The sequence below is a fragment of the Crocodylus siamensis genome, chromosome 2, assembly GCF_052110815.1.
Source record: "Crocodylus siamensis isolate JL-2025a chromosome 2, ASM5211081v1, whole genome shotgun sequence".
Lineage (NCBI taxonomy): Eukaryota > Metazoa > Chordata > Crocodylia > Crocodylidae > Crocodylus > Crocodylus siamensis.
The window spans coordinates 233900252-233917003 of record NC_143396.1 but is presented as its reverse complement, the minus strand read 5'-3'; the positions used below and the strand labels follow the sequence as shown (position 1 = coordinate 233917003).

Here is a 16752-nt window from a genome sequence, read left to right as displayed (position 1 = left end):
GTGTATTTTAACTTCACAAAAATTGTAGTGTTAAAAAATGCCACTGTAAGGGAAAGTTTCACAATGGAGCAAGTTTGGGGAGGAAAACAAAGCTGAATATTTGTTTGTTTTATGTTATTTTCTTGTCAGTTTTCCCTTGTGCTGGCTATCTTAAGAATTATTTTGGTTTCGATGAAAATGCTCTTCTTCACAACCTGGCCATCTGATCCTAATATTGGCCACAGAAAGAAAGCCACAACTGAGTCAAATCAAATAAAGTGATTTAACTAAATTACTGTGGTTTATTTCTCAGAGCTTCAATCACATCACAAGTGGGGCTGTTCACTGCAGTTTTGATTACCAGAAAGCAAAGCTGAATTTCCAACTAGCCACTTCTCATACATCCAGAGCAGCAGTGACACATTCAGTTCCAGCAAATCAGTGCTTTTTAACCTTTTCGGACTCAAGGCACCCCTCAGGAAAAGCCAGCTCTTAGTTTTCACTCCTTTTTTTTACTACAGAAAAATGACAGAGCAGTTTTTCTGCTGCAAAGAAGTCAGAAAGACTACAACTATGGATTTCTATTTGAAATCTCCAAGTTTATCTTGTGAATCATGTTTGCAAACCTAACAGTGCTAACATTGTGTGTCACCCTTGAAAGAATCTCAAGGGACCCCAGGGTGCCATGGCACTGTGGTTGAGAATCACTGCAGTAGTTAAACTCAACATTAACAAATGCAGTGCATCTCAAGAGTCTTGAAGAGGGGTGCTCAACCTTTTGGCCCAGTGGGCCAAATTGGCAGCATCTGGTTTGTCTCTGTGATGGATCCAGCTGCTATATTTGATCCGGTGCCTGGGTGGGCCAGGTTGGGCCCAACGCAGCCCCACAGCGAAAATGAGGCTGACCTGGCCCTGCAGAGACAGATGTGGCCAACCTTGCAGAGAGGGAAGTGGGGTGGCCTGACCTTGTAGGGGACATGGCCCAGCCCCAACCCAGCCCCATGAGGGGAAGGGAGCATGGCCTCCTCCTGCAGAGGAAGGGGGCATGGCCAGGCCCAGCTCTAACCAGATGCATGGGACTTGGGAATTTGACAGGAGGTAAGGAGGATGTACTAATAGCCACTGCTCCCCCATCACCACATTTCGTGATCCATGAGCAGGCCTGTGGGCTGGAGGTTGAGTACCTCTGGTCTAGATAATGACTAAACCACTCTCTATCTCTTTCACATACAAACATGCATGGATATGCATAAATACATATATAATTATTTCCCTTTTAAAAACGAAAGTTGATGTAACCTAAAGGAGGATTATGAATTAATGGAACTGAAATACATAAATCAATAAACTAATTTTCCTCTACCAGCAGTCTGAATTAATGGTCTGTTTCCCACTACCATGTAGGAGACATCGAGGCCAAAGTGTAAAATGATGATGTGATTTAGTAGCTAGTGCACTGCACTAATGTCATTCAAAACAGTGGTGACACATAGGGCATTGCAACCCCCTGAGAGCACTGGTGCGCCCTCTGACAGGCAGCGCTCCCTGCTTAGGTGATGGGCAGGGGAGGCAGGCACAAGCACCAGTGACCCCCTGCGAGCACTGGCCAGGGAGTGAGGGTACCAGGTGAAGTGCCACTGGCACTTCTGGGACTACTGCTCATGCTTCCCGGTCAGCGTGACTGGCCGCAGGGGGACCCTCCCCTCCGGTCGCTGAATGGCTGCTGGGGGGGACTCAGGTGACACTAGCCACCCACGATACAAAAGAACTAGATCCTAATCTAGGCCTTGGATTTGATGTTGTAGATCATGCAATGAGCTTTAGGGGATGCAGTGGATTTGGGATAGATATATACACATACCATCATTACTACAACACTACTCATTATGAATAGTTTATAAGCACAGGCTTACTCCTACTATCCTGACTGAATGGCGATCAGAAATACAATCTTCACTGGAATATCTTAACATCTAAAGCTTCCTAGATATGAAAATGCAGTTCTATAAGAATTTAATTAAGCTTATTATACAGTCTTTCCCAACAGGGGTTTAGTTCTGCTCCCACTGAAGTCAATAGCAAAACTCCCTAGCTTCAATGAAAATAGGATCTGAATACATTAGACCCCTGGGCACCAGAGCACTGAGGTCTGTATCCTGATAGTACTAATTCCTATTTTTTATCAAGCCCCTCTTGGCAAATAACCCTTGACATAATCAAAGATGCAGATTGCATCTGTCCACAAAGAATTCACAAATGTTATAATTAATGCCCTGACCTGACAGAAAAATTAAAATGTAAATTAAGATGTAAATTTGTCATGATTTCTGCCTTTTCTACCAGTCTTTGATAAAGCTGGAAGATATATTTTTCAGAGTCAGTGGCCACATCTACATGACTCACTGACTGCACAGTAGCTCGTAACTACTGCGCCGTAGCATCACATGACATGAAGCATGCACAGTTGGTGCACAGTTGGTGTCACCAGGAAACTGTTTGGGGATGCTACTGCATAGTCACACTGGTATTTCATATCCCTGCCTCTGAGTCAGCCAGTTCTTTATATGGCTCTTCAGTCCAACTGGAAGCCACCAGGATGTCCCCAGCTTCATCTTTTCTGACCGTTTTATTCTTTGCGTAGTAGCAAGGTTTCAGCTAGGTGAAATGTCTGTTTATATCAACTTACTGCTGTGATGTTGGCTAGTGACATGTACAAGTAGATGAACAGAAGTCTCCATTATCTTACAGTTATCTGCTATACTTGTTGGTGAGGAGACCATTCCCCTATAAAGACTCTGGGTGGGTACAGAAGTGCTCTGTGCGGGTTTTACAGCACCGTAATTTACACCACTTTTTATACCACTATAAAGTTACAGCACTTTTAAACCTGACAGAAGTACAGTGTTTTGTGGTGGGGGCCTCTAAGCCTCTGTGTACTTTCCAAGCTAGGAGGCGGGGGGCACTCTGCAGCCTCCTGGGACTTCTCTGTTGGTCAGAAGTTTGACCAGTGTATAGAAGTTATTTAAGTGCTGTAGTTTGTTAAAGTGCTATAAAGTACACAACATCAAGTTTAATACCTAATTTAACAAGGGTTAATTTAAAGTGCTGTACCCACTTTTAAAGTGCTTGTAGAGCCATAAAATTCTGTTAAGTCACAGCAATAAAACACTTTAAATGGTGAAAAAAGCAACTTTTGTACACACCTTCTAGTTCTGCTTATCCTAGTACCTTTAACACTGTGTCCCTAGATCCAAACCACTTTGCTTGCATTCCTTATGCCCACACAAGTAGGCTTTGCATCTTGGCCCCAGTTAAGGCTGCAATTTTTTGACTGCGGTGTGCTGATATGTCTGCTGGTATGTAGAACATTCACAAGTTCCTAATTAAAGGATTTTGCTCTTCTGTTCAGGGTCATACAAACAGACAAACTTGGAATTTTTCTCTCAGGAAGAAATGTTTCCCTCAAGTTAGATTGGAAAGGACTGTGTTTGTGTTTTGCTTTCCTCTGCACCTCAGAGCATGCTACTCTTCTGCAGAGTATATGTTCTTCCTTGTGTGATCAAATATTAACCAACTACTTCCCTGTTGTTGCAGTGGCAGGACATTAGTAGTACCTTCATCTCCCCTGCTTTTTTACCTGTGAAATGTTATAGGTGTTCTGCCTTGTATTTCTTGTGTGAGAGTTTGAAATGGCAGCTTTTGGGAATCTGTGAGTAAATCATAGGCGACTGGTAAGGGGTACATGGGGGTGCAAGTGCCCCCATTGACAGCTGGCACTGATACTTTCAGTAGGGCTGGTGCCCCCCCAACAGGGCTGCCACCATCGACAGCTTCTGGAGGTGCCCCCCCAGATTCAGGAGGCACCAGTCATTCATGGGGTAAATGATGATCTGCATATGCAGGGGACAGGACTCAACGGCTCAGGTAGCCTTCCAATCCAATGCGCCTATGTTTGTGAATAAATCCCAGCTCAACCTCAATTCCAACAACACAGTAGTAGTGCCAAAATGAGAAGGAAGCTGTGGAAAATTGTGACTAGTTCGGCAGCAACTGGAAACACAGAACGAGTATTAAGTGCAGGATCAAGTCACAAGAAATGATGAGCTGGAAGGGTTCAGTTCTTTTGAAAGCATAAATATAATCAATAATTAGTAAATGCAGGAAGTCATTCTGTAGAAAACAGGTGAAAGATATATGTGACTTAAATCAAACATAAATTGTTTTTCTCTCTTCAAAATGTCCTTTAGGGTTAGTAAAAAGTGTTGAAGTGACAGTCCCCACTGCAGAAAGGGCCACAGGTTTGCAAATTTCTAGTATGCCATAAGCAGGATTTGGAATGAAATGACCCACCCCCCTTACAATTGACTGCACATGTTTAGCCTTCATATTTAGGCAAAAGGTGAAGATTATTTGCAAAGGTGAAATTAGCTCCAGTAGAGAGGACAGTGGTTAGTGACAGCCATTGACAAGTAAAACTGCCAACAGTTTTTGTTAAGGTTTGAACATATCACTGGAGGGTACAACAGGTAAATGTTATAAATAGTAGGCCTGTGCAAAGTGGCCTTCAGATTCAGATTTGGCCAATTTGGAGGACAGTGATTTGATTTGGAGATTTGAATCACTGTCCGATTCGATTTGGCTGAATCAGATTGGAAAGATTCTGTGCCACTTTGGAGATTCGGCCATAGATTAAACAGGCAGAGCCTGTTGGGGTTGGGGAAGTGGGGAGGGAAGAGGTGGGAGATGGAGGAATTGGAGATAGGCTGGGACTGGGACAAACTGCTCAGCCGGAGCAGGGGGGACACGTTACTCGGGGAGGGAGGCGGTGGGGGGTGTGGGATACGGATATGGCAGCGCTTGGAGCAGGGGCTCTGCCCTGCTGCCACTTGCCCAGTTTGGGGGCGGGGGGCAGGATGCGGGTGCAGCTCGCTCCAGGTGGAAGGGGGCAAACACCAGCATGGCATAGCTCCTGCTCCTAGCGCTGCCACGCCCGCACCCCCCACACCAGGCGGCAAGTGGTGGCAGTGCAGAGTTCCCGCTTGTAGTGCTGATGCAGGTGCAGCAGTGCTTGGAATGGGGGCTCTGCCCTGCTGCCGCTGGTCCAGACGGTGCAGTTCGCGGTGCAGCTCGCTTTGGGCGGAAGGGGGCAAGCGGCAGCAGGGCAGAGCCCCAGCTCCCAGCATTGCCGCACCCACATCAGCATTGGGAGCAGGGGCTCTGCCCTGCTGCCGCTTGCCAGACAGCGCAGGGGTTGCAGGATACAGGTGCGGCAGTGCTGGGAGCAGGGGTTATGCTCTGCTGCTGTTTGCCCCCTTCCATCTGGAGCAAGCCGTGCCCGCATCCTGCCTCGCTGCCCCCATCCTAGCTGGCAAGTGGTGGCAGGGCAGAGTCCCCACTCCGAATCCTGCCATGCCCACATCTGCCGTCCACCTCCACAAGTCATGTGCCCCCCTGCCCTGGCTGGGCAGCTTGCCCCAGCCCTAGCCCTATTCCCCGCCCCCCACACCGCTTCTCAACAGACTTACCTGCTGGAGGCAGCTGTGTCATCTGCCTGTATAGTCTATGGCCAAATCGCTGAATCTTTTCCAAATCTTTTTCCAAATTGATTCGGGTGCTTCAAATCAATTTGGAGCTTTTAATTGGTCTCCTGATTAGATTCGGTCACCAAATCAAGCTGAATCTCCTCCAAATTGAATCGGCTACTGAAGCTTCACTCAGCCGTAATAAATAGGGTATATTCATACATATAAATAATAAGTTTTACACAGAGAGCCACTAAATGCACCTGTTTCTGGTTTTTGCTACACTGGGCTGGATTTTAACTATAACGCTGTAAATTCTAGATCTAGCTTCAAAGCTTTCATAAAATGGACTCCAGACTCACATATGGAGTTTTAGTTCAGGCCCTTTTCCAGTTCAAACTGGCGCTGATGAAGCCTAAGTCTGTTTGATACATTTTAAAAGTCATCCTCTGTGAAGCACCAGCTTCAGTTTCAAGTTACTGCAGGTAACATCTTTTCAAGCTCTCTTAGCTGTAATGGACTAATAATGATGGTTTCTTATCAGTAAGAAAGCAAGCTGTGAGTGTAAGATGGCGGAAGTAATTCCCAGTATTACTGGGCTTGGAAATGGGATATCTTTAGCAAAAAGAATCCAGGCTACCAATCACAGGAGTGTATTTAATAAAAGGAGTCTTTTTATATTAATCCTGAACTTGATTGTTATGCCAAGGAAGTAACTGCAGGAAGACAATGAACAGAGCCTCAGTTGGAGAAAGAAAACTAACCAATGTGCTAACCTTGGTGGCATATAACAGGGAACTGCAATCTCTTAACAGCAATCAGAAGGGGAGGAGGACTTTTTTAGCCCACAGGGGCCAACAGCTACAACACCCACCCCAATAAGAAAACAGACCCAGAGGCTGGGGCCTGCTAAGGACCCTGTGAAGGTGCCAGATAGGAACAGCATAAGCTCATTAGGTCAAGTAGAGGCAGCTGAGCTAAGCTGCAGCAGCCAGGGGCAGGCTGATTATGAAACAGAGAATAAACCCATGCATGAGGCTGGTAAGCCAGCTGACAGGAAGGGGAGGAGCTCTGGAGCACATAAAACAAGGGCTGGGAGCTAGCAGTATAGTCTGACCCTGCAGGCAGCAGGGAATGGGTCTCCTGCAGGAGAGGGCTTCAGGAGACAGGTTGGCTAATGCCTTAGCTGTCACCTAGGGCTGTAAGGAAAAAACCAAGGGGAGCTCAGGTGACTTTTTTGGAAAGCAGTTGCTTGTGTTTATGTTTTCATAATGCTAACTACCAAAGGACTGGATGATGGCTGTAGGGGAAGGGGAGGCCATGGGCAGGGGCCTGAGAGGCATTTTTCACCATTCAGGCTGAGACCCAGGAAGCTTTTAGGTAGTAGATATGGCCTGAAGGGTCTCAGCCAGATAAAAAGGCCTGAAACCAGGCAAGTGGCTGTGTGGCCTGAGGGCCCAGGGTTGATTTTGACTTAAAGGTCTGTGACAAAGGGACCACTGAGAGTCATCTGCAAGGCATAGGCATAACTATGGGGATGGCTGGAGGTTACAAACCTAGCCCCTAAGGCAACTAAGGTCCTCTTCAAGGGGGAGTACATCCATGGGGTGACACACATTTACCAGCAAGCTGAGAGTTGTGGCAGATGAGATCGCAGGTGGAGGAGGTCAGGGAACATGGACACGGGGGTACTAGACTCTGGGGAGGGTGAATACCTGAGCCTGTTACATGGCACATCATCATTTACAAGACTCACCTTAGCTTTGTTATCCATAGTAACAGCCAATTGCATCCTCTTCCCCATCCTGAATGTGAACATATGATCTGCTTCCTCCTCTTCATCATCTTCCTCACTGCCAATTCCAAACTCTGGGCTTGCTGGGAAGCTGCTTCCCCATTTCTCACTCACCACCCTTTTCTCCTGAAAAATAAACCCATCTAGTTAGCAAAGAAGTGTTTCTAGTTTGATTTGGGGGGAGGGGGGTTCCATTTTACAAACAACCATAGGGAGCTAGCAAGTACAGAAATGTCAGGATTTGCTTCGAAGGACGGTTTTGGCTCATGTTACAGTACTATGCCTTCTTCCACAGAATGAAACAACAGGCACATTGTCTGGTGAGCAGTGAAACCCACAAATCTAAGTAGGTCTGGAAAATCCATTGCACTTACAAATCTGACATTTCTGACTCAAATGTCAAAGGCCTAGAAAACAAATAATACTATAGGTATTTTTAAAATTCTAAAGGTTAGATTGTGCAGCCCTAGGTTATGGTGGTCATTGCCTGCTGAAATCAATGTGACTATCACACAAATAAGTGCTCACCATCAAAAGGGCTGGGCAATCTAGTCCATAGTGTTCAGTCTGGTTAATAGCATCTTTCAGGTCCTGTAAGAGAGAGAAATGTGTGCAACAGTGCACATCTGCAGTCAAGCAAGGGCTAGTGTGCTGCTGAAAAGAAGGCAATGCATTCTACAAATGGGCCTAATAAAGTAATTGTGTGAAAAATCCAACATCAGAGAAGAGGAACAATGGTACAGTTTGGACTACTTACTCCATTAGCTTTGCTGGCATTGCATTCACTTTGACACAGGACTTCATGCAGAGTTTACAGCAGGACTGACCTTGTGATCTCTGGGCCCTAAGCTGCTGCCAGGGGTGGATCAGACCATGAATTGCCTCCCCTCTGATTCTGCTGCTGGTGAATGGGAGGGGTGTGTCTGTTGATGATTTGTTTAATCCCCTCTATAAAGAAAAACTAGGTCAGCCCCTGAGTTGCAGAATTTGCAGAGAACCCCCAAAGGCCATTTGCTTTGTTTGTTCTAAGGCTAAACCCTGTTTAAAGGAAGGGGAAGGAAGGCCCTGTTTTGAATCTGGCTTTTGTTTCCTAAGCATGTTTTGCAGTTAAATTTCTCTCTTAATGTGCCTATAGAGCTTCTAATTCACACCTATCCTTGCTCTTTTTTTGCCGCTAAGTTGCACCTTTGTCTGGGAGCTCATACATGGCAGGGTGTCCAGGGGAAACTCTTTTCACATCCACCTACCTATATTGGTGCACATACCAGCATGCCTCCTGTGTATGCCTGGGAACTTATTTTGTATGGTCAGGCTTATGTAGGCCTGTGCTTGAATCTATTTAGGACTTCTAAGTCCTCTGGGAGTGGCTAGGGTCTGAAGCTCTGTATTGTGGTTGTCCTGTTACACATGCTATCTACTCCAGAACTGGCATCTCAAGGTTAGTTAGGACTTGATCCTTTCAGAAGGCATAAACTTATACCCAATGGGAGGCAGAGCTTACATTGTGAGTCTTGGTGATGGTTATAGTAAGGCCATCCTGCTTGGTCCTCCTGGAGGTGACAGCCATTCCTTCTTGCTCTGCTCGCTTTCGGTCCTCTTCTATTTCCTAAAACAGGCAAGCCCATACCCCATGTCAGCAAACTCTTAGAGGCCTATGGTAAATGACACCTTTTCACACACACAGCGCAGGACCATCAGCTCTTTTCATACATATATGGTTGGGGGTGGGGATGTTGACCATAATAAACCAGGACACCACAGGCTAAGTGGTTTCCCTGCTTCCAGAACCTCATGTTCTTAGAGACATGGTTCATATTCATATTACATAGGCCCACCTCAGCATTAAGGAAGGAAGTAAGAGGGGGAGAGAAAGAACACTGACGTCAATGTGTGTCTTTTGTCAATGTGCCCTCAGCACAGGGTCTTCTCCAAGGAAGCTGTAAAAGCGCATTGGTCCTTGGTGCATATGTACCTCCAAGTACCTGTTGTTGGCCCCAGTACTTTGAAGTACACATGACAAGGAGCCTGCTTTTCAGGAAAGAGTAGCAGAGAAGCGAGCTCCTGGGAGAGGGTTTGCCACATGGAGCACAGGATAGCTTGTTTAGGTTTCTTCAGTTGCCATGTAGAGAGGAGAATGGATTAGAGACCTCAGATGGGTCCAGGCTTCAGAGAATCCTCAACCAGGGAATGCAAGTATGTGAACCAAACAGAGGGCTGATGGACAATGGACCCTGGAACCTGGGCTCTGAGACCTGGCTGTGAGGGAGGACTGCAGATGGAAAGTCAATGCAGGCATTTTGGAGGGGTATGTTTGTTCCACAGAAGCATAGCACATGCCTTGGTCTGCAGCATTCAGATGTGGATCCAAATGACACCCTCCCCAAAGTGTGGAATTTTGGATTTGGTTTCAGGTTCAAATTCCTTATTGGTATATTTGGTCCTTGGCTGCTGACCTCCTCTTGTGCTGGGAAATGACCTTCAGAGTAGGCTCCTGAACATACCTTCACCTTTAGACTTTTTCAGCACATGCACATTTTAGGTTTGACTGAAAGTCCTCCCTCCTAATTCATATGAACAGGGCAGAATTAACTAATATGGTGCTGAAGCCTAGCTCTATGATTTAGCCTGACATGGGTTTAAACTTCTTTCCTTTTCTGGCACCTCTGCCTAATACATCAGTGCTCTGTGTAAATAATTGGATTGTCTTACGTATAAGAAAGGACACAAGAAAGCAGCAAAATATGAAGTTATCCTCCCTCCTGGCTATTCTAGCAACAATGAAAAAATCAGGAACCCCCAGTGAGGAACCACTGGAAAATATACTGGGGCAGTTCAAAAGAGATTGGGCACTCCTAAAGATTAAGAACAAAAAGACAGAACCCAAGAGATAGGAGCCATAGAGGAATGGGAAGCCATAGGAAAGCCCCTGAATTGGAAAAGTGAGGAGCACATGTTATATAAAAATGGGTGGTTGTGGGGGAGAACTAAAAATGTGTGAGGGTGATGCTGACTGAGAAGGAAGAAAATGTTTTAAAAATTGCATGAGGAGGTACATCTCTGTGCAACTGAAAACTACAGACAGCAGAGAATATGCGAGGCCTGCAAGAGGACAGCCTGGTAATGAAGATATATTACCTTCTTGCTATAAATTGGCATAGCACCTCTGCTGTCAGCACAGATAGGGTATTCACACTAGCTGAGACTGATCCAAAGCCCTCACCCACATTTCTGAATCTTTCTTTTGTAAACCCATGGGAACTCATTCTGAAACTGAACTTTATGTACAAATCCCCCCGATATCACTTGCAGTTCAACAGATAAAACCCAAAGGCAGAATTTTATCCAACTTTTCTGCATAAAGACACTGATCTAACTTGGTTCCACATCACACTGGTGGAATAACAGGATGCAGAAACATTAGTAGTCATAAACTGTTAGTAGAAAAGGCTCCAGAAAGGAACTGAAGAAGATAGAATTGGGGCAGACTTACCTGGTATCTTCGTATAAGAGCTTCATTCTTTTTCCGTAAAGCCAGGATTTTCTTATCCAATTCAACATCCTTCTGCCTTTTTTTTCTCAGCACTACATCATCCACAGCAGCATCCTAAAAAGGCAAAAACAAGAGGTTTTCTCACTAATAATTCACAGCCAATAACATACAAACCTTCCCACTCTAGTTCTATGTGCCAGAGTAGGGACCAAACTTGGGAGAAAAAAGGCACGGTGCTTTCCCAAGTTCTATCTCTTTTAAACCCCCTATGCAAGATTCTGCTCCCGGGAGACTGACTTGTTTAAAACAGAATTGTCCTTCTTTTGTATATGCTTGGATCAGCAATGACGTCTGTAAACTGCCATCATTAGGCTTCAGTGTTGAGTCAGCTCAATGGGGTAGTACACACCTCCCTAAATGATCATTCAAGTACTCAGAGGCACATTCCATGGCCTTAGTTATTTACACATGATTCCCATTTTACTCAATACCTAACCACAGAGGTTAAAGATTTAAAATATTTAAATTCTGGTATACAAGATAGCAGCCTCGAGAAATAAAGGCAGACTCAGGTACTCAAATGTGACCTGGATGAGTATACAACAGTACAACATACTGGCATAAAGGCTATACATTTTTTAGCCGTTGCTGTTTTTTATGCTTGACTGAAGCAGCAAAGTAAAATTGCTGGGTGTTATCTACATCTGCACTTCATGTGCAGCAGCATTAAAAATGGAACCACCTGAAGGGATAAGAAGGGCTGCCCTGCAGAGGGACAGCGCAAAGAGACAAAGTTTGTCCCAGTAGGGAGACCGTCTGTCCTGAGGGTGAGTGAAGCTGCTTTGGAGGTAGCCCTCTTGGAAGTGGGAGGAGTGATCTAACCCCAGCTGGGCTTGAATGAGAGATGTTAGCAAAAGCCGAGGAAGAGTCCCGTGTGATGGCCAGAACCAAAGAAATTAATAAGCAATAAATATGTGCTTCTTGGAGGCATTTGGAACTTTTGTCTAATATGAAGCTTGTATTTTTGTAACCTGCAAATGTAACTTGTAACTGTTTGTGGAACTGACTAGGCCTCAGAGACAAAGCTCTAGCTGTGAAATTAGCTGACCTAATAGTTCTTTCTCGCTCAGAATTTAGCCTTGATGATGATAAAACCTGGATTCAACTGCCCAACTTATCCAGTACATTTCAAGAAAGGACATCTCAAAAAAAGCATAGTCAGAGAGTTTTGAAGAGGCTGGATTTAGGCAGGGTAATGTTAATTTTAAACCTGAAGATATTGTGTTGCAATTTGCTTATTGGATAAACCCAAGCTTGGGCAGTAACTTCTTATAATCATTTCTAACACCTTTTAACCCCATAGGATAACAGCTATAAAGCAATATTATGAATGGCTATATAATTAAAAAAGTAGCAAAATTAGGATATAAAAGAACACACTCGTCATAGTAACCTTTGGGAAGGACGGAACAGAAGGGTCATTGCTGTCCCATACCCCACGGATCTCTCTTACTCCCTGTGAGAGTGAGGACCAAATCCTGACTGAGGGGCTTCCAGCGGTATCCTTTGGGTAGCCCAGTTCAGAGACATCTGACTTCACTGATTCAACTTGATGTGCATCTTCTAACCAAGGGACTATCGATAAGTTACTAACCAAGTGGGAACTCTTGGATAATTTCTTTATCTGTTTTATTATCACTGTCAATTTTAATCTGTATTGTTATGTTGTCTGCTTATTAGCTTAACCTTTTTATTAACTATTATATATGCAAACTATATCTTTTGTTGTCATAAGTAAAATTCATTCCTTTTTGTAAGTAAAACTTGTAATTTCTTTCCTTTCCAACATCACCTTCTCAATCCCAAACCAAAAAGCCCAGTGGCTAATAAAGTTGCAGTGCTCAGTCAGTCTGCAACTAAATTGATATACTCACAGTGCCCAGCTGGCCTGTGACAGTCCTGGCCTGGGGTTGGCTGGGAGGCTTGGTTAAAAGAGGGGAGCAGTTTTCCACAGGGGGAGAACAAAGGAGAGAGAGGGGGTGAGAGGCAAGCTGGAGACCAGGGAAAAGGTTGCCCCACGGCTGTCCCTCCAAAAGCCCCTGGCAGAGCCCTGCAGAAGTAGCAGCAGAGGCTGCAGGGGTGTCTGTTCTCCATCCCTCCCTCCCTGCCCCCCCTCTGCCAGGCGGGCACAGGAAGGGAGTTGCCTATGAGGAGACTCTGAGCCTGGGAAGACCCTCCTCCTGCAAGCCCTGTGTGGCTGGGTGAACACAGCAGGGGAGGGGACGCAGGGCCAGGGAAGAGGCTGAACATTGCCCTGGTTTTTCCCCTGAGAGTGAGAAGGCTCTCAGGAGGGGCAGGCTCTACTCCAGCAACCAGAAACCCCTGGCCAGGCAGGACCCTGCTTATGCCCCCAGTCCTGCTGCCCTGTGCCCCTCACCCAAAGCCCCTGCCCCTAAGCCCAGGCTTCTGGCTGCAGCTGGGAGGCTCCAAACAGCTGTGCCGGGCTCCAGGCTCTGGCATCAGCTCCCTGTTGGCACATGCACCTGTGCCTCAGAGCGGGTGGTGGGAGGGGCCTGAGGCAGTGTAGCCCTGGCCTCTCCCCGGCTCCCGGCACGGAGGTGACGGCAGGCTCCCAGAGCCCCGTGCAGATGTTTGCAGGCAGCCCGGGCTCTGGGCAGCAACAGCAAGAAACAGGCAGGCTGCAAACGGCTGCACCAGGCTCCACAGCTCCGGCATCAGTTCTGTGCTGGTGGCAACTGCATGCACACCTTGGAGTGGACAGCAGGGCAGTGCAGCCCACCCTGAGGTGCCTCTGCAGTCGCTGCCAGCATGGAGCCCGGCCCATTGCAAGCCCTGCTGTGAGCAGCCCAGGCTTCCTTGCTGGCAGCAACTATCCAGAGCCGGGGCTAGCTGCGGTGTGCCGAGCAAAATGGCCTCGCGTGCCATGCTCGGCACACGTGCCAGGGGTTGCCGACCCCTGCTCTACTACATTGGTTATATGTTACCTTGTAAATAATTAAACCCTGTGAATAGTTTTATAATGGTCAGCAAAGTTGGTTGATTGTAAGGGGGGGCTCTCTGCTTGGGGACCTGGCAGCAGCTACCCAGGTAGCTGGGCAGGGCCACTGGCCATCAGGTACCCCAGGGTCCCACTATTTAGGGGAGGGTGCTGGTAGTGTTGTGCCCAGGGTTATACATGCAACATGATAAACTTCGGTGCAATTTGAGCCACAGAAAATTGCTCCTGAGCACAACATTTACATGTGCACCCAGAACTGCAGCACTTTGAGCCAGGGTGAAGCAGTCCTGGGCTGGCAGAGGGCCATGCCTGAGCTTCAGGAAATGGTGGTGTTGGGCAACAGAGGGGCTGGCTGGGGCACAAGGGTGCATGAACGCTGCATGCCTCCGGAGGCTGGGGGGACATGGCAAGCTCCCTCAGGTGGTGGCAGTGCTGTTGGCGGCAAGAGCATGGTGGCGGAGGACTGCAAGGGTATACAGTGTGGAGGTAGGGAGCCCCTGCAATGTAGCACCCTCATGCTCCAGCCAGCCCTTTTCACTGTCTACATGTGTGTTTCAGTGGAGTAAATTACTCTGCCATAGGAAAGTACTGCTCCTGACTGTCAGGGACAGTACTATCCTATGGCACAGTTAATCAATTTACTGTGCCCTAATACCAGCACACGTGTAGACTGTGATAGTTTCATAGTTTCATAGTAGATAGGGTCAGGAGGGACCTGATCAGATCATCTAGCCTGACCCCCTGCCACAGGCAGGAATGAATGCTGGGTTCACAAGACCCCAGACAGGTGATCATCTAACCTCTTTTTGAATTTGCCCAAGGTAGCGGTGAGTACCACTTCCTGGGAAGTTGGTTCCAGATTCTGGCCACCCTAACTGTAAAATATTGCCTTCTGATCTGTAACCTAAACCGATTCTCCATCAGCTTATTACCATTCTTCCTTGCATTGCATCAGGTGGTGCTGGGGAGAAAAGGGCTCTTCCTATTTGCTGATGATCTCCCCTGATGAGTTTGTAGGCAGCCACCAGGTCCCCCCTCAGCCTCCTCTTGCTGAGGCTGAACAGGTTCAGGTCCCTCAGTCTCTCCTGATAGGGCCTGTCCTGCAGCCCTCTCACCAAGTGGGTGGCCCTCCTCTGAACTCTCTCCAGGCTGGCCACATCCTTTTTAAAGTGCGGCACCCAGTACTGGACACAGTACTCCAATTGTGGCCTGACCAATGTCACATAGAGGGGGAGTATCACCTCTCTGGACTGGCTTGAGATGCACCTTTGGATGCACGACATGCTTTATTGTAGAGCTAATTAGTCAACTCCACAGTCAAGTGCACATGTAGGTGCACCCATTAAGATCTCTGAAGTGCCATGTGTTTCTTTTTATAAGGCAATTCTATATTGCTTATCACTTTAGTATCCTAGTGCTGCAGAACTCTTGTCAGCCAGTGTCCTTACCCGCTATGCTCACTCACAGAATGAAGCAAGATGGACAGGGGTGGTGAGGAGAGGGAAGCGAATGCTAGGATTGTTGCCATGGCACAAACCATGTTTGTGGGCACTACCAGTTTGAACATTCAGTGCTGCCACATTGCTTCCCACTATAACCCAGAGCACCAATTGGCTTTTAAAGCACTAGGCTGTACACCTGGTGATCATATGCAGCAGATCTGCCTTATCATAGATGTTATCTGCATTCAGTTATTACACATGACGCTAATAACCTACAGCAGGACTGTCCAACTTCTGAGTGGCTGCGGCTACACATTGCACAGGTTTCCAGACCTCCTGAGCCTTATGGGCTACCCCATGCCACCCCCAGTGGCAGGGACAGGAGCAGGGGCAGGAGGAGGGAATGGGAGCCCAGCTTCCTGCTGTAGCAGCAGCAGCACCAGAAATGGTGGGAGTGGCACTTAAGCAAGAGTTTGTGGGGGAGAGCAAAAGTTTTAGGGGAGTTAGTGGAACTATCACCAGTCTCACACTAATCAGGTGTTAACCCAGAGGCTGCTTAGTATGGCTGATTTTGTACAACATCAGGGACAGGCTGCAATTAGATCTGGACAGGTTAGGGGTGGGCAGATGAGAACAGGGGAGGAAGAACCAGCAGCATGCCTGCAGGCTGGGGAACTCCCTTCTCGTCAGTGCAGAGACAGAAAAGGATCTTGGAGTCACTATTGATTCCAAGATGAATATGGGCCGGCAGTGTAGGGACACAGTCAGGAAGGCCAACCGCACCTTGTCATGAATCCACAGATGCATCTCGAGCAGGTCCAAGGAGGTGATCCTCCCCCTCTATGTGGCACTGGTCAGGCCACAGCTGGAGTACTGCGTCCAGTTCTGGGCGCTGCACTTCAAGAGGGATGTGGACAGCATGGAGAGGGTCCAGAGGAGGGCCACACACATGATCAGGGGACAGCAAGGTAGGCCCTATGAGGGGAGGCTATGGGACCTGAACCTGTTCAGCCTTCACAAGAGAAAGCTAAGAGGGGATCTGGTGGCCATCTATAAACTGGTCAAGGGAGACCAGCAGGCAATGGGAGAGTCCCTGTTCCCCCAAGCACTACCCGGAGTAACAAGGAATAACATCCATAAGTTGATAGAGGCTAGATATCAGGAGGCACTACTTCACAGTCAGGGCAGCTAGGATCTGGAACCAACTTCCAAGGGAAGTGGTGCTCGCTCCTACCCTGGGGGTCTTCAAAAGGAAGCTAGACAATCACCTTGCCAGGGTCATTTGACCAGCATCCTTTCCTGCCAATGGCAGGGAGTCTCTGCTCAGGTCCCTTCCAACCCTACCAACTATGAAACTATGAAACTGAGGCACAGCATTGACAAACACTCACTGCTCCTGCCCAGAACTAATAGAGGTTTCATGCATGTCTTAAAATATTTGTTTAAGGAATAAACTACTCTGTGGTCAGCACCTCTCTCATCTCTCCCCATGTTACACAGAGAAG

General features: G+C 47.2%; 1 protein-coding gene across 1 annotated transcript in view; it reads right to left on the bottom strand.

The window, feature by feature from the left end:
• The window catches only part of CCDC9B (coiled-coil domain containing 9B), a 94562-nt gene that overhangs the window by 67435 nt on the left and 10375 nt on the right, over window positions 1–16752 (bottom strand). The window contains exons 2-5 of the mRNA XM_090034970.1: window positions 10787–10900; window positions 8798–8902; window positions 7825–7887; window positions 7258–7422 (exon numbers count right to left, since the gene is read on the bottom strand). Coding sequence (XP_089891096.1) covers window positions 7258–7422; window positions 7825–7887; window positions 8798–8902; window positions 10787–10900 — 447 coding nt within the window. The remainder of the gene's footprint in view (window positions 1–7257; window positions 7423–7824; window positions 7888–8797; window positions 8903–10786; window positions 10901–16752) is intronic.